This window comes from Sus scrofa, chromosome 11 (assembly GCF_054392235.1).
Source record: "Sus scrofa isolate SSC_HxYL_T2T_F1_AM1 chromosome 11, Sscrofa_HxYL_maternal_Yorkshire_Landrace_v2.0, whole genome shotgun sequence".
Lineage (NCBI taxonomy): Eukaryota > Metazoa > Chordata > Mammalia > Artiodactyla > Suidae > Sus > Sus scrofa.
This window is the reverse complement of record NC_139393.1, coordinates 75,373,913-75,397,730: the sequence shown is the minus strand read 5'-3', so window position 1 is coordinate 75,397,730 and position 23,818 is coordinate 75,373,913. Positions and strand designations below refer to the sequence as shown.

The 23,818-nt window shown below is 43.0% G+C and overlaps 1 protein-coding gene across 7 annotated transcripts in view; it reads right to left on the bottom strand.

Annotated features, from left to right (window-relative positions):
* The window catches only part of UBAC2 (UBA domain containing 2), a 175,930-nt gene that overhangs the window by 141,242 nt on the left and 10,870 nt on the right, over positions 1-23,818 (bottom strand). For all 7 annotated transcript variants that reach the window (XR_014819803.1, XR_014819804.1, XR_014819801.1 and 4 more), the window contains exon 2: positions 5,232-5,359. Coding sequence is in view for 3 of the 7 variants with exons in the window: in XM_084982212.1 (XP_084838338.1) it covers positions 5,232-5,359 (128 nt within the window). In the remaining 4 variants the exon portion in view is untranslated. The remainder of the gene's footprint in view (positions 1-5,231; positions 5,360-23,818) is intronic.

Genomic DNA, 23,818 nt, shown 5'->3' with positions numbered 1-23,818 from the left:
ACTCCGTAGCCATCAAACAATAACTCTCCATTCTCTACTCCCCTCAGCCCCTGGTAACCATTATTCTACTTTATGTTTTTATGAATTTGACTATTCTAAGTACGTCCTGCACATAAATGGAATCATACAATACCTGACCTTTTGTGTTGGCTTATTTATTTCACTTAGCGTAATGTCTTCAAGGTTCATGCCGAAGTGAGAATTGGAACTTCATTCCTTTTAATGGCCAAATAATATTCCATGTACATGGAGTTCCCGTTCTGGCTCAGAGGGTTACAATCCTGACTAGTATCCACGAGGGTGTGGGTTCAATCCCTGACATTGCTCAGTGGGCTAAGAATCTGGCGTTGCTGTGAGCTGTGGTGCAGGTTGCAGATACACCTTAAATTCTTCATTGTTCTGGCTGTGGTGCAGGCCAGCAGCTGAAGCTCCAATTAGACCCCTAGCCTGGGAACTTCCATATGCCACAGGTGCGGACCCAAAAAGAAAAAAGAAATCCACGTATGTATATACCACATTAAAAAAATCCATTTGTGGCTCTAGCCACTGTTGTGGCATGGGTTCAATCCTTGGCCCGGGAACTTCCGCATGTCACGGGCACAGCCAAAAGAAAAAAATTCCGTTTGTCTTTAATGGGCATTTGTATTATCTCCACCTTTTGGCTAGTTGTGAATAATGCTGCTACGGACACTGGTACTACTGGCATACCTTGATTTATTGTGCTTCACTTTATTTTACTTTGCAGATTATGTGTTTTTTACAAATTGAAGGTTTGTGGCAACACTGCGTGGAGTAAGTCTATTGGCACCGTTTTTTCAACAATATCTGCTTACTTCCTGCTTCTGCTCACATTCTGGTAACTCTTACGATACCTCAAAGTTTTCTATTATTTTATTTATTTTTTGTCTTTTTCTAGGGCCGCTTCCCCATGGCATATGGAGGTTCCCAGGCTAGGGGTCGAATGGGAGCTGTAGCCACTGGCCTATGCCACTGCAACGAGGGATCCAAGCCGCATCTGCGACCTACACCACAGCTCACGGTAACTCTGGATCCTTTACCCACTGAGCGAGGCCAGGGATCGAACCTGCAACCTCATGGTTCCTAGTTGGATTTGTTAACCACTGAGCCACGATGGGAACTCCAAACTTTTCTATTATTATTATATGTGTTATATTATGTGATTATCAGTGATCTTTACTGTTACTATTGCAAAAAGATTACAACTCACTGAAGGCTCAGATGATGGTTTGCATTTTTCAGCAATGAGGTATTTTTAATTAAGGCCTGTGCACTGTGTTTTAGACATAATGTTACCGCACACTCAACAGACTACATACTTTAATTTGCACTGGGAAACAAAATAATTCATGTGACTTGCTTTATTTTTGTGATATGGAACCAAACCCAACGTATGCCTATGTTCATTCTATCTTGAGAAGAAAATTGAGGCACCAAGAGAGTATTTCACTTGTATCAGGTCATCCACCTGTGCTCTTGCTAACAGAAATAATAACAAGAATACAAATGCAAAATGAACTACCCCAACTGTCAAAACATTCTGCATCTGTCTCACCTCCAAGCAAGGCAGCAGGCTGACTTTACTCATCAGTAATGAGTAAACTATCGGGGCACTGGACCAGTTCAGGGACGGCCACTAGAGTTCATTTCACCTGCCAATCAAGCCAAATTGGGGATGGCTGCCTACAAATCTGTGCTAAGGCCATAGCTGCGTTCAAGAAGAAGTAGCACCATGATCAGTTAGAAATGACATCATGGACACACACGTGGAACAGAGGTGACATCTCGAAACTAAACCTCTCCTCCCTCAGAAATTCCCTGACTTTGCAGCAGACTCACATTGGGACTTTAGAACACTTTAGTGTTCTATGCCACTGTGATGGTGTGAGACAGGCTGCATGAGAGCTTTGTAAGCTGTGCAGTACTCTGCAAATGTCCAAAGCTGCTGTCTATCGTCTTTGCAGAATGGCAGATGTAGAAACCATGGAAGACAGCGCCAAGTCTCCTTCCACACGTTTAAAGTTCCAACGAAGGGATTCTACTCAGGGCCAGGCCCTGAGAGCCGCTGGGAAAATCTAGGAGATGAAGACTTCATGAAGCAAGACAAATTGGGGCTACAGAGGCCCGTTTTTTGTTTTGTTTTCAGTTAGTGACACATGATACTAGAAGCTACACTTTTAAGTGATCTGTGTTTTCTCAGTACACTCAAGGACACACAAGCCTGAGACCTGGTATGAGAAGAACCCACCAGGTACTGGCGGGAAGGCGGCTGCTCCCTGTGAAGACGGACCCACAAGCCACTGCTTCTGCATTTCAACCTGAAGAAGATCAAAGGCAGGGTCGCCCAACCACCAAGATCCAGGAGATGCTGAACTTGCAACATAAAGGCCTTCACCAGCTGCCCTCCTGTCCTCATCCAACCTAATCTCACATCAGTCTCCAATCACACCTCCCACCCAGCACTCCTGAGGGTCTGAAGTTCTTACTGCTTCAGCAAGTCAAATGCTCTCCTCTCCCACCTGGCAACTGACACTTACTCTTCCCTTTAGACCAAATGGGGAACTCCCATTGCTAAGGCTCTGCAGGGTTGAGTCTGCCCCCACCCCAAAAAACATACACACTGGTCCCTACTTATCAGTCACAGAGGATTTAACAGGAACTTGTGCCCTACCTTCTTGTGTATATGCATGCTTAGATTTCCCAAGGCGGAACTGAAACTCTCCGCATCTCTGCAGCTCTTAGAAACACACACCGAGGCTTCCTTCTTAAGAGGTTCCAGCAGCAGAGTATGGCTACTCAGCCTTGTGGACACAAGGGTGGCTGTCCTCCATCCAGGCAGGTTACCACCTCTGAGCACAGATGCCCACAAAGTGGTGCAGTAGAAGGGAACTGCTACCAATTTAACCAGTTGAATCAATTTTGTTTGTTTGTTTTTTTTTTTTTTTTTTTTTTTGGCCATGCCTGTGGCATATGGAAGTTCCCAGACTAGGAGTCAAAACAGAGCTGCACTTGCCGGTCTACATCGCAGCCACAGCAACTCGGGATCCAAGCCATGTCTGTTACCTACACCACAGCCCATGGCAACGCTGGATCCGTAACCCAATAAGAGAGGCCAAGGAGAGAGCCCACATCCTCACGGATGCTAGCCGGATTAACTACCACTAAGCCACAACAGGAACTCTGCAGGTGAACCAATTTAATCTCCCCAAATCAGAAAGGCACCAACTCAGGGGTAGAGGCCTTACGTTCCCTTACAGAAGTGGTTCTCAGGGCTGGCCATACACTAGAGTCCCCCGTGGATCTTTCTAAAAAGTACACCAATGCCCAGGCCCCAATCACGAGGCTCTGTGACTCAGACTAGGGTGAGGTCTTGGCATCAAAAAAAAAAAGCAAAAAGCAGGAGTTCCCGCTGTGGCTCAGTGGGTTAAGAACTCAATTAGAATCCATCATGAGGATGCGGATTCCATCCCCGGCCTCGCTCACTGGGTTAAGGATCCAACCTTGCCAGAAGCTGCAGTGTAGGTCAAGATACGGCTCAGACCTCCTGCTGCCGTGGCTGTGGTGTAGGCTGGCAGCCACAACTTCTATTCCACCCCCAGCCAGGGAACTTCCAAATGCCACAGGTGAGGCCGTAATAAGGAAAAGAAAAAAAAAAAGAATGTTTATCCAGGTGATTCTATTGTGCAGCCGGGGTTGAGAACCAGAGCGTGACAGTAACTAAAATCACACTCTACTGTATTCGGACAGAGGGCAGTAGTGTAGATAAATAACCGAATCACAGAAACTTGGTGCAGCTCACTTGAGCAATGACAAAAAGGTGTCAGTGTTCAAGAGTGAGTGGTTATCCTTCAAATGGCTAATCAAGCATTTAGTAAAGAAAAAATGGCACGTTATAACCATGATTTGCATTCAAACTCTGTGACATAGTGATTTATAAGAAATGTATGTTTGGTCTCCCCCGCCCTCTGCCCCAACTCTTAAAATTCTTGGAATTTCCAAAGTGAAGAAAAAATGAGGAATAGGGGCTGTCTTTCAGCCCCATCCCCTGACCTCTGGCCTCACCCCCTGACCTCTGGGGAAGGAGTGGGGTCGAGGGTGAATCCACTGCCGATGGCCAGTGATTTAAGCAGTCGTGCCTAGGTAATGAAGCCTCCATGAAAACCCAAAGGACTGGGAGCTTCCTGGCTGATGGACACGGGGGGAGTGGGGCTCAGGGAGAGCTCAGAAGCCCCGCACCCTCGCCCCTAATCTTGCTCTGCACGTGCCCTCCATCTGGATGTTCATCTGCGTCCTTTCTCACATCCTCTAATAACAAACTGGTAATCCAGTAAGAACAATGTTTCTCTGAGTTCTATGCACTGTTCTAGCAAACTGATTGATCCTGAGGACGGAGCCATGGAAACGGATCTATAGCTAACCAGTCAGAAGGAGAGGTGACAACCTGGGCTGGAGACCGGCATCTGAAGTGGAGGTGGGGTGGGCACCTTGTGGAACTGAGCCCTCACCCTATGGAATCTGATGCGGGCTCCAGGAGAAGGTGTCAGAATTGAGCTGAATTGTAGGACACACAGCCAGTGTCTGCGAATTGCTTATTGTTGGTGTGGGGAAACCCCTGCCAGGTTGGACTTGGTATCAGTACACCCCTTTTGGACCGCAACTCATAGACAAGACCCAGCACCACCATTTTCAATGAGGTCAGGCCATAAATCTCAAAAGTCGTAGACTTCCGCTCTTCCCAGCAACAAAACCCAAGAGCAATTTCCTACTTGGTTTAACCACCACTATAAAAGTAACTCACAGTAATTCACGATCTATTAGAGCTGAAAGAACTTGGCTCACATATTCAAACTAAGGCAAGTTTTTTTTTTTTTAATGTTAAATAACATACGAATCATTCAAAAACCAGATCTGACATTGTTTAATTCTCCTGAAATTAAAAATTGCATTTCCATTAAAAAACTGCATTTCTGTAAGCAAAAAGTGAAACTGAAAAGATGTGTAAAAGCAAATATTACAACTAGCTCATTCTTATCTGCTTTGCTAAAATTACCAATAAATGCAGGGAGAAAGGTTACTTGTTAACGGAACACTAATAATACATAATATTTCTTACAACTTGAGAGGCTTTGAGAGACCAAAATGGCAGAAAGGAAGGTCAATCAAAGAAACAAGTCCACCTTCTCCCCTCCCAGGACCAGCGGGGCAGAGCTTACCTGGAATTCGTCCTTGACTGCCTGGAGGTCGTACACAAAGAACCTCTGACAGTGTGGCAGGAGAAGGGCCAGCAAGAGGGACAGGGCGCTGGGGACCAGTAAAAGGCTCTTGGACAGAGGTGCCTTGTCTGCAGGGAGAGAGAAAACTGCTTTCAGAATGACTGTCCCTAAGATTTTTAAAACCACACAAGTGAAAAGCAAGAGAGGTCACTTCTTTTGAATTAGAATGAAGACAAAGTTCACAAAGTCTGGAATTTAATCCTTATTAATGCATTGTTTCAAAACATCTTCCCGCAGAGCTAAGTGATCGAGGGGCACTGGGCAGAGTGGATGTCGCGGTGGTGGCGCTTCACTGGCATCTGGCTCTAACATGAGACCAAACCAAGTTTACACTTTCAGAACACGGTCACCAAAGCGTAAAGGAGTAGAAGAGGCGTATGTTCTCCGTGGAATGTGGCCAGTGAGCTCCTGAGCATGACTGGGATTCACATCCATAAACATTTATTGTAAGAAATTTAAAAAGCCACTAACAGTGCCGACACTGCAGAGACAGCAGCCTGCAGAGACCTTCCACGGTCCTCCTGGGGCCCGAGTCTGTTTTCCAATCAAGAGCCTGGTCTAAACCTCCTGTGGCCTTCAGAGCATAGCTGGGTTCCACCTCCTCCTTCAGCGGCAGAACCTCCCATGTTAGCCTGGGGCTCCCCCCACCCCCGCCCCCATGCCCAGGTACCACCTGAGGAGTCTGGGTCTGGAACCTGCTTGGCCCTTCCGACTACATTAAAGATTCCTGAAGGAGCCCTGCCTTCTCTTCTCTGTGTGGCCGTAAAGCCCAGCACAGCTCCTTGGGTGGATGAAATGTCAACAGGCCAGGCCCCACGACAGTGTCACCGACAGGGACGTTCTCAGATTGTGCGAGGCGCACTTCAACAGCACTCATGAGAAATTCCCTGGGAGTGAATCTACTAGTTACGGTTGGTAATGTGGTTACCGCACTTGTTCGAGTATATAAAAATAGCCCAACTGTTTCCTCTCTGGTAAGGTCTCACTAACATCTGAACTGGTTAAGGGGCTGCACGCTGTCTTCACCACCAAGATGGCCAACAGAGGCCCCCTACCCCACCCCAGGAAAGCACTGCAGCTGTGAGCTGGACCAACCCAAATTCTAACTAGATCAATTTAAGCCTCAGTTCTCTGCAAAATGAAGGTAAGAGGAGCTACCTCAAAAGTACTATGAGAAGTAAAGGCAATAAAGAATGGACATGGGGAAACTGCTCCAACTGCCACGGTCACCACCCCAGGGGAATGGGCCTCCCCGGTTAAAGACAAGCTTCTCCTTCATTATTCCGCCAGTCGGAGCTGGGGTGCTGGTGGTGCACCGTGAAGGGGCAGCTAAGACCACGTTTCCTCTTCAACTTGGCCTTCATCTGCCTTGCGAAATGGACCCTGTCGTTCATTCCTGCCTCTTCCTTGCTGGCTTCTGAGTGACTCGATGTTACTGGGGAAAAAGCACACAGCTGAGCTGCAAGATGCCCCTGCCAGGTCCTGGTCTCTCATTTCCACTGACCAGTGACTGTACTGCTTTTCTCTGAAAAGTGTGCTCTCTCCTCAAACCTTCCTGCTCCACACTGCCAATGGCTTCTGTGTCACCACATGAATAAAGGAGTGATTTGCTCTGGCATTCTATTCTTCCTCCTTCTCTGCAATTCATGAGCACCTCCTCCTGCAGATCATGCATTGTCCTAGGCCCTGGGACACAGCGGCAATGGATGGACAAAGTCCATCCCCTGGTGGTACTTACAGTCTAGACAGTAGAGAAAAGAAAATACCCAAAGCAAGGTAAATACGCATCATGTCAGAAAGAAACAAATGCCACAGAGCGAGGCTGTGTTATCCCCCACAGACCTCCTGCTCTCTCCACACACCCGACAGGGTTGCGACCCTCCCACCTGGCCCTAACTGAAGCTGGCTATGACAACGTGACTGGCTTTGGCCAAGTCAACGTGACAGACATCACTTCCAGGCAAACACTAAAGAGCCAGTGAGCGGTCCTTCCCTGGGCCGATGCTCAAGACGGGGGCTAAGCTACCCACCCGATCCTGGAGTTGAAGACAATATGGAAGAGGCCCTCCCAGGTGACTCTCAGTGGCAGGACAACATCAGTGAGAATCTACCCTTGTCATTTCAGGGCCCTGATATGTTAGAGGTGTTTGCTACTGCAGCACAACTACCCCATCCTGGCTTAGGGGAAAGCAGAAGGGTCATTGGAAGGCCTTTTTTTTTTTTGTCTTTTTGCTATTTCTTGGGCCGCTCCCGCGGCATATGGAGGTTCCCAGGCTAGGGGTCGAATCGGAGCTGTAGCCACCAGCCTACGCCAGAGCCACAGCAACGCGGGATCCGAGCCTCGTCTGCAACCTACACCACAGCTCACGGCAACGCCGGATCGTTAACCCACTGAGCAAGGGCAGGGACCGAACCCGCAACCTCATGGTTCCTAGTCGGATTCGTTAACCACTGCGCCACGACGGGAACTCCTGGAAGGCCTTTTGATAAGGGGAAATTTGAGCAGACACATGAGGACGCTGGCCTTGCAGATATCTGGGAGAACAGAATTCCAGGCAGAGAAAGGAGCAAGCACAAGTGCTCTGAGACAACACCACGCTCAGAAACAGTAAGGCTGCCAAGGCAGCTAAACCCAGAATAAGCGCAAAGCACAAAGGTAGGTCAAAGCTGGGAGGGAACAGAGCAAACAGTGCAGAGCCCGACAGGCCGTAAGGACTTTATCCTTTCCTCGGAGCCTGGTGGGGCGCTTTGGGGGACGTTGAGCAGAGGAGCAACATGATCAGGCATGTTTGCAAAGGATCGCTTTGGCTGCTAAACTGAGAAGACGTTACAGGATGGCAGCACAGAAGAAGGGAGACCCATCTGGAAGCCACCGCGATAATCCAGACAAGAGAGGATGCCGGCCTGGACCAGGGTGGTCTGGGTGGGGACGGTGAGAAGAGTCAGAACTGGGGTGTGTCTGGAAGGTACAGCAGGCAGAATCTGCAGGCCAACTGGGTGCAAAGTATGGGGCAAATGGAGAAAGCAAAGACGACTCCAAAGTTTTGTTCTGAGGAAGTAGAAGAACTGTTGCCAGTTTTTTGGGGTTTTTTTGCTTTTTAGGGATGCACTCGCAGCATATGAAGGTTCCCAGGCTAGGGGTCCAATCCGAGCTGTTGCTGCCAGCCTATACCACAGCATCGCAGGATCCTTAACTTGCTGAGCAAGGTCAGGGATCGAACCCACAACCTCATGGTTCCTAGTCGGCTTCATTTCCACTGTGCCACGATGGGAACTCCTGGGCCCGGTCTTAAGATGGGAAATTCTGTAAGCCTCACTCTTACCATGCCTACAAGATCTGGGCCCATTTTGCAAAATGTTCCCAAACCCCATCTTCACTGCCACCTACCAGGGCTCTACCAGCTACACCATTGCTACTCAAAGTCACCGTCCACAAGCTGTTACCAGTGCACAGTGAGAACCAGAAGGTGAACCGACACACGACATCCTTCAGGGAGGAAGTCCTGCTATGAAAAAAATATCTGTACTGAACACGTGCTCTGCTCAAATGTCACCTTATTTGTAGATACCCTATGTAACTCTCTATCCCCTTTGTTCTGGATTATTATCATTTTTTTTTTTGTAGCACTTATCAACAACTGACTTATCAGTGATTCACCAAATCTATCACTCCAACTGACTGAAATACATCACTATTTTAGGTGCCACTAAAAAAAGAAACACTGTCAAATATAATTCTAGGATGTCATCAATTGTGAGGTACAACCCAATACTAGAAACACTAAAATGTGAAAAAAATTTAGAATCAAGAAATACATTTCTTGGGAGTTCCTGTTGTGGCTCAGTGGGGACAATCCGACTAGTATCCATGAGGATGCAGGTTTGAGCTATGGCCTCACTGAGTGGGTTAAGAATATGGCGTTGCTGTGACTGTTGGCATAGGCCAGCAGCTGCAGCTCTGATTCTACTCCCAGCCTGGGAACTTCCATATGCTGCAGGTGTGGCCCTAAAAAAGAAAAAAAAGAAAAAGAAAGAAACACATTTCTTTGTGTATTGTCCATCTCCCCATCCTCAGTCCCCATGAAAAAACACGGTTCCCAAGGGCATCAATTTTGTCTGTACAGTCACTGCTGCAGTATCTCTCTTGCCTATAACAGGATCAGGTCCATAAAGGCAGTCAGTAAGTGTCTGTCTAATCAAAGATGCTCAATAAATACTGGTGAAAGCAATCCAAGCGTTCACTGACGGATAAGTGGATGAGCGAAATGTGGTACATTCATACAATGGAACACAGTGAATTATATTCAGTTTCTAAAAGGAAGGAAATTGACACATGCTACAAGATGGATAAAATATTTTGGACATTATACTGAAGGAAAGAAGCCAGACACAAAAAGAGAAACACTGTATGATTTCACTTAGATGAGGTACCGGAGTAGTCAAATTTAGAGACAGGAAGTAGAACGGTGGTTGTGAGGGGCTAGGGGGTGGGAGGAATAGGGAGCTGACTAATGAGTGCAGAGTCTCAGCTTTGCAAGATGAAAAGCACACGAGGTGAATGTACTTAATGCCATGGAATTGTACACCAAAAAATGGTTAAGAGGGCAAATTTCACTATATATATATAGTGTTATACATATAACACGATTAAAAATAAGGACTAAAAATAAATAAAATATTTACTGAATTAATAACTGATTCTATTTATACAACCATTTTAATTCTGCCTAGGACTAAATGCCTAAAAATACAAACCTAATTACTTAAATCAGATAACGCTTCCATTAAGTCCTCCTAAGGTGAGCAAAAATCAGATCCAAGAAACCTAGGAGGAAAGCAACAAGATAACATACAAAAGTGCAGGAAGTCCCATATCACAGGACAACTATACAGTATTGCTACAGATAGCAAGATTTACTGACCAACGGAAGCTCTGTACACTTCACCATATGAAAAGTTTACCTCAAAACAACAACAAAAGAACTTCAAATAATTATTAAATTCTAGTTAACATTTCTGCTTAAGGATTTAGAGATAAAGGGACCACAGCTCACTTTGAAATGCATCAAAAAATAAGAAATGATGAAAAAGAAAATGGATATTTAATACAGCAAATATGTAACATGTTAACTGTAGAATCTGGGTGGTAGGTCTATGGTGTTCACTATATCATCCTTCAACTTTTCAGCATGTTTGAAATTTTTCATTATAAAACACAGTGGGGAAGGCACACCATGGATCACAGAATTTGAGGGCTGAGAAAAGACTTCAAAAACACAAAGCAAAAACTTACAGAGACAGATAAATCCGCAAACACAGTGGGAATCTTCAGTACCCCTCTCTCAGTAACCAGTAACCCAAGTAGACAGAAAATTAGTGTCACAGACTGAAACCTCCCTCCCCTCCAGATTCAGAGGCTGAAGCCCAAACCCTCAAGGGGACTGTATTTGGAGAAAGGATCTTCGAAGAGGAAATTTAAGGTTAAGGGAGGCCCTAGAGACGGGGCCTTAATCCAATCTGTCCTTTCAGGAGAAGGAAGAGGCACCAGGGAGTCACACGCACGTAGCGAAAAACCAGGAGGACACACGGGGAGAAGACGACGGCCATCAACAAGCCAAGGTGCGAGGCCTCCGGAAAAACCAAATGTCCCAACACCTCGATCTTGGACTTAGAGCCTTCTGACATGTAAGAAAATAAACTTCGGTTGTTCAAGCCACCGAGGCTGTGGTATGTTGTTGTATGAATCACCAAGAATATGGAAGATTTGAAAAACACTATCAATCAATTTGACCTGATTGACATTCACAGAACACTCCACCCAACAACAGAAAATTACACATTTTTTTAAAATGCATATGGAACATTCCCCCAAAGAGACCATATTCTGGGCCCTAAATATCATCTCAGTAAATTTAAAGAAATTAAAGTCATACAAAGTATGTCCCCTAACTGCAATAAAATTAAACTAGAAAACAATGACAGAAAGATGGATGGAAAATCCTCCAAATACAGTCAACCCTGGGACAACACAAGTTTCAACTTCAAGGGTCTACTTATAATTTTTCAATATTTATTACAACACTATACAATCCATAGTGGGCTGAATCCATGGATGAGGAACCTGAGAAATGAAGAGCCGACTGTAAAGTTACCCTCGGATTTTTGATGTCATGGAGGCTGGCACTCCAAACCCTCACACTGTTCAAGGATCAAATGTACTTGAAAATTAAACAACATACTTCTAAATAATATCTGGGTCAAAGAGAGTCACAAGGGAAATTGGAATATCTTTTAAACAGAATGAAAAGTAAAAGTACAACCAAGCAAAATTTGTGGGCTTGGTAAATAATGCAGTGCTTAGAGAAAGTTATAGCATTATATGCTTATATAGGAAGAGAAAAAGTCTCAAATAATGACAGGGTACAAGCTTCAAAAAAAGCTAGAAAAAGAAGAGCAAACTAAACCCTAACTAAACATATGGAAAGAAATAATTAAGATCAGAAAACAATAAAACAGAAAACCAAAATATAATAGAGTGAAGTTAAAAAGCTAATTCTTTGAGAACATCAGTAAAATTAATCCACCTCTAGCAGGACTGATCAGGAAAAAAGACACAATTAACAGTATTAGGAATAAAAGAAGGCATATCACTAGGGATGCCACAGATATCAACAGGCTAATAAGGGGCTTACAGCTTTGTGAACTGCACTTAATGCCACTCGTCTGTACACTTAAAAATGGTTAGAGTGGTAGATTTTATACATGTGGTTTTTAGTCCCAAATAAATAATTTTTAAAAGGATAATATGGGAATATCAGAAACAACATTTTGGCCATAAACTTAACAACTTGGATGAAATAAGCAAATTCCTTGAAAGATACAATCTATAGAAGCTCACTCCGAAAGAAATGGAAAACCTGATTAGTCCTATACAAATGAAGAAACTGAATTCATAGCTAAAAGTCTTCCGACAAAGAAAACGCCAGGCCTGATGGAGAACTGTAACCAAGCATGTACATCAAAAAGAATACCAATCCCACACAAACTCTTCCACCACATGAAAAAGGAGAGCACACTGACTTCCCGATTCATTTATGAAGCCAACATTACACTGATACCAAATATAGACAAAAATGTTAAAACAGACCAGTATCTCTGAGATGCAATATTTTCAGCAAAATATTAGCAAACAGAACCCTGCTATACATAAAAGGATAATGCATCACAACTAACTGAATGCAAAGCAAATCAATGTAACTCACCACATCAAAAGAAAAATGTACTGTGCAACTCCGTTCGCATCCTATGCATATTCTATTGAGCCAATTTTTGTCAAGTGATGACACAAAACTGACTACTTACTGCCGTGTAGTTAGCGACAGTCTACCCCTTTGATCTAATCTTACTGCTAATACTGTCCAACATTTATTGAGCCCTTAGCAAGTGCAAAGTCCCATCCACAGCATTCTGTGTGCACTACCTGCTCCTGAGGCTCCTCCATCTCGGGGCCTTTACACCTGCTACTCACTCCACTCAAAATGTTCTCCTCATGTCCAGTCTGTCCTCATCATTCAGTCCTCATTTCAGAGAGCATCTCCTCTGAATGGCTTTCCCTCGTGACTTTTTACTTATTTCACAGCATTTTTCTCAATTTGAAATTCTTCTTTGTTTACTTCTTTGTCTGTCTCCCTCATCAGAATGTCAACTCTATGAAGGCAGAGTCCTGTTTCTCTTGCTCACTGCTATATTTCCATACCCAGGATAGTACTGGGCCTACAGTAGTCTTTTAACAAGTATTTGGTGAGTGAAAGAATTATATGAGGTAGACACTATCCTCTCCAAATTTATGAGAAAACTAAGACTCAAAGAGTAAGTTACCTGTCCATGATTGCAAATGACTTGGCCTGGGTTCCATTAAAGTAAAAGATAAAACAAAGGTTAGCAGGCAGGTGGTTCATTTTGGAATGTGAGTGCAGGGAGCAGGAGTGAAGGACTCGGGGAATGAAATAGGAGGGAGAGTCAATACAAGGATCCATTAGGAAGCTGGTCACCACTATGAGTGACAGGTGTTTCTGACAAGTGCTAGATCCCACAGGATTTTCTAAGAAACCTCGTGAATGTATCTCAGAACCATCACCCAGGGAAAGAACAGAAGGCATTTTTATCCATTATCCCTCAAACGTCTGGAGTGGCCACAGAAAAGAAGCCCCAAGGGAGGAACAGAGAAATAAGCTTTACCAAATCCAACCAGCTTACACCAAACAAGAGTATAGAAATACATGGAATAAGAGGTGAGGCTAAGCACACAGAAAGGCTGTGCAAGAGGAGGTGTCTGATCTAACGGCCAGGGACCAGGTACAAACCCTGACAACCTGACTACAAATACAATTGCTTCCTACGCTGCACAGCCACAGAGCTCCATGGGCCAAAAGGATTTTTGCCTGCATGGTGGGTATTTAGTAAAAGATGTATGTAATCACCACCAGCAATAACAGAAATCAAAGTGGTACCCTGGGTAACAAAAGTAAATGCAATTATGAATGGAAATATACAAAGACGGACATCTGGAAGGATGCACCACAGAGCGGGGTGCATATTAAACGCTAAACTGAACAAACATTTGAAAAATATATGTCAACGCTCTGATCCAAAAAAAAAAAAACCCTACATCTAGGAATTTAGCCTACAGTTAATTACCATGGATACGTACAAATTCTGCTGCAAAGACGCTCATTACAGCATTGTTCATAATAGTGAAAAAACCTGAAACAACATGGATGTCCAATAAGCGACTGAATAAATTATGCTCTATCCATAAAATGGAATAATAATCAATTTTAACAAGTAGGTTACAGAGGGAGTTCCTCTGTGGCTCAGAGGGTTAAGGACTCAATGTCATTGCAAAGGCTCAGGTTGTTGCTGTGGCACTGGTTTGATCCCTCACTCAGGAACTTCCACACGCCACAGGTGTGGCCAAAAAGAAAACAAAAACAAAAACTAGGTTATGGAAAAATATTTCATGCCTTGGAAAGATGTTTCTAAACAGTAAGTGCAAAGTATTTCTAGTAGCATTATTATATGGTACTTTAAAAAAAGTCCATAAATATATGTGGTTTTTTAAAGCACCTATCAAAATATTAACAGTGGTGCCCTCTGAATTATCTGTTCATAGGAGGTTTTAATTTTTTATGAAAATATTTTAAGAATCAGAAATGTAATTTTGGTTTAACTAGTTACTAATTCAGTAAAACATTTCGTTAAGTCTTTGTGCACTGAGATATGGCAAGTCACTAGCTCTTCCTTGCCCCTCTGTGAGCAAGGAAGTGGTTCACACATGAAGAGCTCAAGCAGTGATCAAATGGAAGGTTTAAAAAAAGTCACTGCTTTGTAATGAGTCCTTCTACTTCTGAAAATAGGGATATGTCGCAGATTTTGAGAACAACAGACAATGCATTTAGCTAAAAGTAAAAATCCAAACCATTTACAGCAAAGACAACACAAAACACCAAAGTTTAGGGTGTTTCCTTCTGGGTCATTTACCTCTTGGTTCTATGACTGCACATGGCCATCGCTCTGTGGCAATGAATAGCAATCAGGCTGTGGTGACTGTGTATTCTCCTAAAATAATTATTACATTATATGTGGGTTACTTAATGCCAAGCACTGTACTAAAAAAAGCACTTTCTGTGTAATGCCATCTCAGTGAATGCTTACAGTAAACCCCGGGCAATAATTAGTTACCTGCATGCTCTAGGTGAAAAGAAAAAAAAAGCGTTTCTAATATATAACAAGGAAAGCTGATATCTTTCTACCTTGGTCCATGGTCCAAAGGGATTTTTCACTATTACTATTTTTAGTACTTGACTTTTATCTTTTGGTTCCTCAGAAAGTTTAACATAGAATTACCATAAAACCCAACAATTCAATTCCTAGTTATACACCCAAGAGAACTGAAAACAGATGTTCAAACAAAAACCTGAACATCTATCACAGCATTATGACAAGAGCCAAAAAGTGGAAACAATGCAAATGTCCATTGACAGATGAATTTTTAAAATGTGGTATATCCATACAACGGACTATTAGACGTAGGACAGGTGCCACTGACTCATGCTACAACATGGAAGATTCTTGAAAACATCAGCTAAGTGAAAGAAGCCAGACACAAAAAGCCACATATATATATGATTTCATTTACATGAAATGTCCAGAATTTGAAAGCCCACAGAGACAGAAAGCAGCTTAGTGGTAGGGAGGGGGAGGGAATGGGAGGCAATGGGAGGGACTGTTTAGTGGGTACCGTGTTTTTTTGGCTGGACCCACAGCATGTGGAAGTTCCAGGGCCACGGATCAAAGCTGCGCCACAGCAGAACCCGAGCCGCTGCAGTGACAACACTGAATCCTTAACCTACTGAGCCTCCAGGGAATTCCTTCAGGGGTAAAAATGGAATTAGATAGTGCTTGGTGATGACTGCACAACAATGTACACGAGCTGGAAGTCAATAACTGTACACTTTAAAATGGTTAAAATGGTGAGTTTTACATTATGTGAACTGCACCTGGATAAAAATTCTATGCATTTTTTATGTACTAAAGACACTAACCACAGGTCTTGCAAAGCTTAGCCATGTGGGCTGTTAGAGAAGCATTGTGGCAGACGATATACCCAGGGATGGATGAGGCGAAGAAAAAGGCAGCAAGCCAGCCACTCCGCCCAACCCCACAAATCAGCCGTGTCAAAGCACACCCATCAAAACCCCCAGTGTGGTTCACACCGCTGCAGAAGGGGCCCCCATATGCTACCACGTTGGTTTTCCTATTTTTGACTACTTAACTATCTGGTAAACTTCTCAGGGGTCCCACAAGAATGGGGTGATTTGGTGTTTTATGAAGTTAACTTCTTTAAGGTTCTTCAGCCCAAATGGGCTAAACCAACGTATGGAAGTCCACAAAAATGCAGGAACCCTTATGTTGCAAGGGACACTTTCTGCACCCACCATGCTTTATTCTTGGGCTCCAGGAGCTTCCTGGAAGAAAACTTAAGGCAACTTAACCTCAGTGACCAAGAGATGGAGAGCAAGTGCCTTCTGGTGACCATCTCAGCAAAGACCTCCATAAGACGGCCCAGGATCGAAAGGTCCCAAGTTTACTACTGTTGTGCTCAGTTACCTGCAATATTCAGAAGTAAAATGCTCTAAGCCAGCCATGAATGCCTGTTACTGGACCTATGCTTGTTAAAACTTACCCAGAAAACGAACAGGAGAAAAGGCTAGACGTTTCCAGAAAAGAACCCCCCAAAAAGGCAAGAAGGAGGAAGACGTGCCGTCTAGATACAAGAATGCATTCTACATCTAAAATATTCAGGCAGTAACACAACATTGTAAATCAACTACACTTCAATAAAATAAAAAATTTTTAAAATATTCAGACAATGTGAAGGGGTAGGGGGAGAGAATGAGCAATGAAATTGAAAAAGAAAGTTCTAAAACAAAGCCAAACACAAAGGCTCCCATGCCACAGAAAAGTGTGTCAGACCCGCCCATCATCAACAACGGCATTAGGCGCCTACACTTTTAATTTTGGTCCTGTCGCTACAGTGAACACTTTACTCTTCTTAGGGCAATTTTATACAAACATGTAAGTGTAAAAATAAAAAAGGCAGTCATCGTTAAAAGAGCTAATTAGATAAGGAATACAATTATAATGAAACAATAATTTTAAAGGCCAAAAGAAGCAGTAAAACTATAAATGTTATACATAAATAATGATGTTACTCAACAGTAGGAACAAATCTGAAAAAGTGCATCAAGAAGCTTGTAGATAGTTCTAGACCCATATGATAAACTATAAAAGAAAAGAATAAAACATTTAAAGAGAGGAGTTCCCATCGTGGCATAGTGGAAACAAATCCGACTAGTATCCAAGAGGATACGGGTTTGAGCCCCCAGCGGGTCAGGGATCTGGCGTGGCCATGAGCTGTGGTGTAGGTTGCAGACGCGGCTCGGATCCTGCATGGCTGTGGCTGTGGTGTAGGCTGGCAGCTGTAGGTCCAATTCGACCTGTAGCCTGGGAACCTGCATATGCTACGGGTGCGGCCCTAAAAAAAAAAAAAAAAAATTAAAGAGAAAATGTGTGGCTATTGGCAAGAAAGTGTGTTGTAAATTCCAGTGCCTAAGGAAGCCATAAGGCACCAGGGGAGGAAGATGGCAAAAAGTGCATAATCATGGGATTTTGTCACATAACAATTCAGCCCTGGAATTCCCAGACTGTCCCCTCAGGAGATAAGAGGAATCTGGATTTCTGTCTGAAAGACTCCAACTTTAAAATGTTGGAAGGCGATTCTTCTCCCACCCTCCACCCTCCCAATCGACCAGAGGTCAAGCAAAACAAGTCTGCGTGGCCTGCCAGTGTTCAGTCTGGCCTAGACAATCATCAGAGAAAGGCTAGTTTAAGGGAAGGCTGGAGTCATAAAGGCCAAGGCTGGTGAAGGGGCTGCCCTAACAGTAACAGCTTCAGGACAAAACAGGGATGGTTCCGTACGTTCAAAGACCCTATGAATCTTTGACTCGACCAAGGTAAACTGACAAGTAAGGATCCCATACATATAAAGACATACACTAGAACATCTGGGAAGATAAACAGAACAAGGAGCTATCTGCTCAGCAGACTTTTAACATAGACTCATCTGGTCTACTGGAGGGAAAGATGCAAACAGAACATATGTCTGCAAGGTGGAAAAACCCAAATCTGGTTTTAAAGTTTGATAATCCAAGGAACCTCTTCCATTCCTATCAGGTGGACAAGCCTATGAAGAAAAACAAGCTTTAATTCTTTTTTTTTGTCTTTTTGCTATTTCTTTGGGCCGCTCCCGCGGCATATGGAGGTTCCCAGGCTAGGGGTCCAATCGGAGCTGTAGCCACCGGTCTATGCCAGAGCCACAGCAATGCGGGATCCGAGCCACGTCTGTGACCTACACCACAACTCAGGGCAACGCCGGATCATTAACCCACTGAGCAAGGGCAGGGACCGAACCTGCAACCTCATAGTTCCTAGTTGGATTCGTTAACCACTGCGCCACGACGGGAACTCCTCTTTTAAGTGTGGATGTGCACATGGCCTTTCAGCACCTAACCCACTTATGAGGAGAGATGCTACTAAACATCTTTAACCACTGGTGCCAAGACTGGCTTGTTGGTGGAGACCAAAAGCCCCACTGAAACTCTATAAGTACGAAAACTAATTCTAAATGGATTCAAGAATTAAGCAAAAACAATGAATCCAAAAAGATAGCTAGGCAAAATTCCAGTTCAGGATGACAGACTCTTACACCCGTCCATTTTCCCTCCCTTTCAAAGTCATGTCGGAATAAAAGAACTGCTAAAACACCAGAGAAACCTCCCCTTCCAAATGAGTCCAGGGAACTAATCAAGAAATACTAAGACCTAGGGAGGCGTATGAACAAACAGAATTACCCATCAGAATAATTTAGAGTATTTCTCAAGCTTCAGTCATTCCTTATAGCACCACAATTTTTGCCATATCTCAGTATTACCTAGCCTTGATTCATTTAGTATTTATATCACCTTACTATGTTTTAAATAAAGGTATCTTAAAGGAAACTTCGAGCTCCTACAGTGCTCTGACTTCAGTGGCCCAGACTGCTGTGGAGGGGCAGGTTCGAGCCCCAGCCCAGTACAGTAAGTTAAAAGGATATGGCGTTGCCTCAGCTGCAACTTGGGTTAAACCCCTGGCCCAGGAATTTCCATATGCTGTGGGCAGGGCCATTAAAAAAAAAAAAAAAAAAAGGAAACTTCCTATCACTACAGTAAATGTAAAACAAGTATCACTTCGTCATCAGTAGGTGGGAACTATAAATACATTCTATTACAGTCTGACATTGTTGACAGAAAAATCTGAGCCTGCCTCCCTTTCTCTACGTTACACTATGAAACTAGCTGCTATTAGCGGTTTCTCAGACTAGCATCTGAGACTTTCTCTTTGTTACAACTAAGAGGAAAAAGAACTGAAAAGGGAATTATTATCTTACGTTTGCTTCAATGGCCCTTGGTGTTGGGCCCACATCCTGTTTAAACCATCAGGGTACAAATGCCACACGTGTCTGGTGCTTTGACAACTGGGCCAGGACCTTCCACAAAACCCCGCCCCCAATTCACTCTTTTTTTCTCACACACACAGCCATTCATTCGACCACCCCAGCTGAAAAAAAAGGCTTTGCTTCCAAAATAAAATCGAAGAAATGCTCCGAAGAAAGTGGTCATCCACCTAGGACACCGTAAGGGTCTGAGGGTTGAGAAAGAGAAGAAAAGAGCTTGGGCATCATCAGACTCCCACAGGAGATGCCAACCTGGGTGACGGGGCACAGGGGGAGGGGGTGGTGAGAGGAAGGGTGGCTTTACTCAGAGTGAGATTCGCACACTCACCCACCAATGCCAAGCCCACCTAACCTGGCCCACGGTAGGGGATTTTCACTGTCCTTTGCTCGCCTCTGCTCCCCACCTCTGCACCCTATAAGGAAACCAGCCTGTTCACAAGCTCTGCAAACCTGAACAGAGTCTACACTGCTGTTTGAGGTGTGGGCCTCTTGGGGACAAAGACCTACCCACAAACAAAGAGAAAACCCACACCAGCTACTTGCGAACCAGCCTTTCACTAAGTACAAGGACAGCCAAGGGAGCATCTGGAAAGCCACCAGTTGTGTCCTCTGCGCCAAGACCATCACTGCAGGAGGGGTGCCTGGGAAAACACGCAAGACTCCAAGAAGAGAAAGAAGCAAGGGCCAAGAAACAGGAGTAAGTGTGCGTGACCTTAAGGAGTGAAGAAATCGCAAAAGAATGAACGAGCCCCTTGAAGCAGCACAGGGTTTCTAACCTAGGGCTCCAATTTCTTCTGTGGCTCCAACAATAAAGACCTTGGTTCAACAATAAATACACAATCATACTCATGTTAATATAGCTATTTTTATGATCTTCCATATAAAAATCAACCTACAGACGAAGCACAGAAGACTTTATTATCATAGAACAGACTGTAAACACAGCATATTAAGAATTGAAGAGGACAAAAGACTACTAGTTCTTGGGCTAATTTTTCTCATTTTCCTGGTGGAGTCTACTGACTATGCCAAAAATTGATAAATCAAAAAAAATAAGGGGTTTTGTCCATTGTTTAAGATTATAAAGGCAACCACTACAAGGGGTAACCAAATCAAAACTAAAAGATGGGGAGAGAAAAAAAAAAGATTAAAAAAAGGGGGATGGAGTTCTGCCGTGGTGCAGTGGAAATGACTCCAACTGGGAACCATGAGGATGCGGGTTCAATCTCCAGCCTCTCTCAGTGGGTTAAGGATCCGGCGTTGCCGTGAGCTGTGGTGTAGGTCGCAGACGCAGCTCGGATCTGACGTGCTGTGGCTCTGGCGCAGACCGGCAGCTATAGCTCCGATTCGACCCCTAGCCTGGGAACCTCCACATGTTGTGGGTGTGGCCCAGAAAAGCAAAAAAAATAAAAAATAACTAAAAGATGGGGAGGTTGGTAACATGCAAATTCCTCATCTTTCATTATGGGGAATCTATAAGCAGAACCAGTAGTTGACAAATCAAGAAAGGAATAAATACATCATTTAAAGCTTTAATAGTAGAGAAACAAAGAAAGGGGAACTCAAAAGCGGCTACTCCTAGTGAAGAGAATTCCTATCACCTCCTTTAAATTTTTATCACGTGCTTATATTAATCACAGATACACATTCATACACACACTGGATTCACAGGGGAAAAAACAATCTACAGGATTGAGAAGAGTTCACATTTCACTTTCTCCTCTTCCGGATAGTCTGAATTGGTACCAACAGTATATATTGTCTTCATAATTAGAAGAAAATAAGATGCAAAAAACAGTAAATGAATATTTAACAGATCTTAAGAGGCCCAGGACTTGTTAAAGAAAAAATGAATTCGGCTAAATAAAATTTATGAGCTAACCCATTTATTTTAATGACTATGAATGAAAAACTTTATGTGAAAAAAATTCATGAATAAAATTAAGAAGCAATTGACAAATGGTTAAAATATTTGTAACATATACCACAACTAATGCTAGTACCCTTAAAGGGCTTTTAGAAATCAATTTGTAAAAACAAAACAAAACACTAACACTCTAATAGGAGGGAAAAAAAAGGCAAAGGATATAAGTAGTCAAACCAGTTCAAAAAATACATTAAAATCACCAATAAATATGAAAGATGAAAATAAGTTCATTTTCCCAGGCATTCAAAGAAATGCAGATTAAGACAATAATGAAACGTCATTTTTCAATCTCTCAATTGGCAAAAATCATTTTCAATTATCATACTCAAGTGCTACAAGAGCTTGATGAGAAAGATACCCTTCTAAACTGCTGAAAGGTGTAAAAGTGTTACATCTTTTTTGGAAGGATTTGACAATACAGATCAAAAGCTTTAAAGTATTCCTATTCTTTGACATTATAATTCCACATGTGTGACAGTTTCTTCAGGATGAAGTCAAAGATGAGATCAATACTTAGTTATAAAGATGGCCCCCAACAAGCTGTTTAAATGGGTAAATACTGGAGACAAACATTTTAATATAACATGTTATAATCCTTGGAAATCATGATTCTGTACCTAAGATAATGTTAGGGGAGCATAACAAAATGTTTATTTGACCACCACACACACACACATAAGTGTATACACGTGTGTGTCTGAGAGAATGCACAGGCAAGCACTTGCATACAAAGTGTCTAAAAGAATGAGGACTAAACTATCACAGATGGTTGTTTAAGTGGGAGAGTAACGTGTCTATTCCTTTATTAGGCTGCACTTATTAAAATTCTACAGAAATGCTTTTCTAAAGTAGCTTGATTTAAGGTAGATTCCACCCTCACTACTAAAACTAATACTAAGACAAGGTGAGAGTGGAAAAAGCTGGAGAAGGTAGAAAATAACTTGACTAATACGAGAAGAGTTGGGAAAATGAAAAACATGCAAGTAAAAACAGCTATAGTGCATCAGCTTGTACAAAAAGATCCTAATTAGGACAAAAAAACATCTCTACTGAAAACAGAACTGGATCCTGGTTCTGATTTAAGAAGAAAGAGGCAGGGCTCATGGCCTGAAATCCATCAGAAGGAACACGGTGGACAGACGCACGAGGAAACAGCTGTGGCGGTCGCAAGGGGAGGAAGGAGAAGCAACCTGCCAGGGTCCAGAATGAGCTTTCAGTGACCAGGAAGTAAGCTCTGCTGCTAAGCTGAGCTGCTATATTCATCATCAGCCTATGAACACAGTGGTCAAAAAGTGTAAATACATGTCCTTGAGTCTGAGAAGCATTCAGAACACACAGTATGGAGCCAGACTGGGTTCCAATTCTAGTCCTGCTTATCACCAGATGAGCAATCTTGGGAAAATTACTTAAATATCTGTACCTCACCCTCCTCATCTGCAAACTGGCCAGAATAATCCTACTACCTAACAAGGTTGTTCTGAGAATTAAATGAGTTAATACATATACAAGCTGCTTGGACAGAGCCTAGTAGTGTTACATAAGTAAAATTTACAGTTACATGGAGAACAGCATGGAGGTACCTTAGAAATCTATATATAGAACTACCATATGACCCACCAACCCCACTCTTGGGCATCTATCTGGACAAAACACTCCTTGAAAAAAACCACATGCACCCACATGTTCACTGCAGCTCTATTCACAATAGCTAAGACATGGAAACAACCCAAACGTCCATGACGGACATTTGGATTATGAAGATGTAGTATATATACACAATGGACTACTACTCAGCCATCAAAAAGAACAACATAATGCCATTTGTAGCAACCAGAGACTCTCATATTGAGTGAAGTAAGTCAGAAAAAGAAAGACAAATACCTTATGATATCACTTATATCTGGAATCTAATATAAGGCACAAATGAACCTTTCCACAGAAAAGAAAATCATGAACTTGGAGAATAGACTTGTGGTTGCCAAGGGGGTGGGGAAGAGGTGGGGTGGTTGGGGAGCTTGGGGTAACAGATGCAAACTATTGCCCTTGGAATGGATTAGCAGTGAGATCCTGCTGTGTAGCCCTGGGAACTATGTCTAGTCACTTATGATGGAGCATGATCATGTGCGAAAATAGAATTTGTACATGTATGTGTAACTGGGTCACCATGCTGTACAGTAGAAAAAAAAAAACTGTATTGGGGAAATAACAATAAAAAAATAAAATAAAATAAATGAAACACAAATTTCATCCTATGTACTAAAAAGGAAATGTCAAGATATCCTTAGTGGAAAAAAAAATTTACAGTTACAATGTTACCGTAAAACGAGTAACTCATGTTTACTGTTGATTGAAAAATTATAAGAAATTACAGAGGTATGTAGAACTCCCATATACATTATAATTCTTTTCCCCAAATGTTTTTCCTAAGGCTTAGAAGTCTTACTACCATTGCTCCTAGCCAAATGGAAAATTCCTTAAAGAGACTAA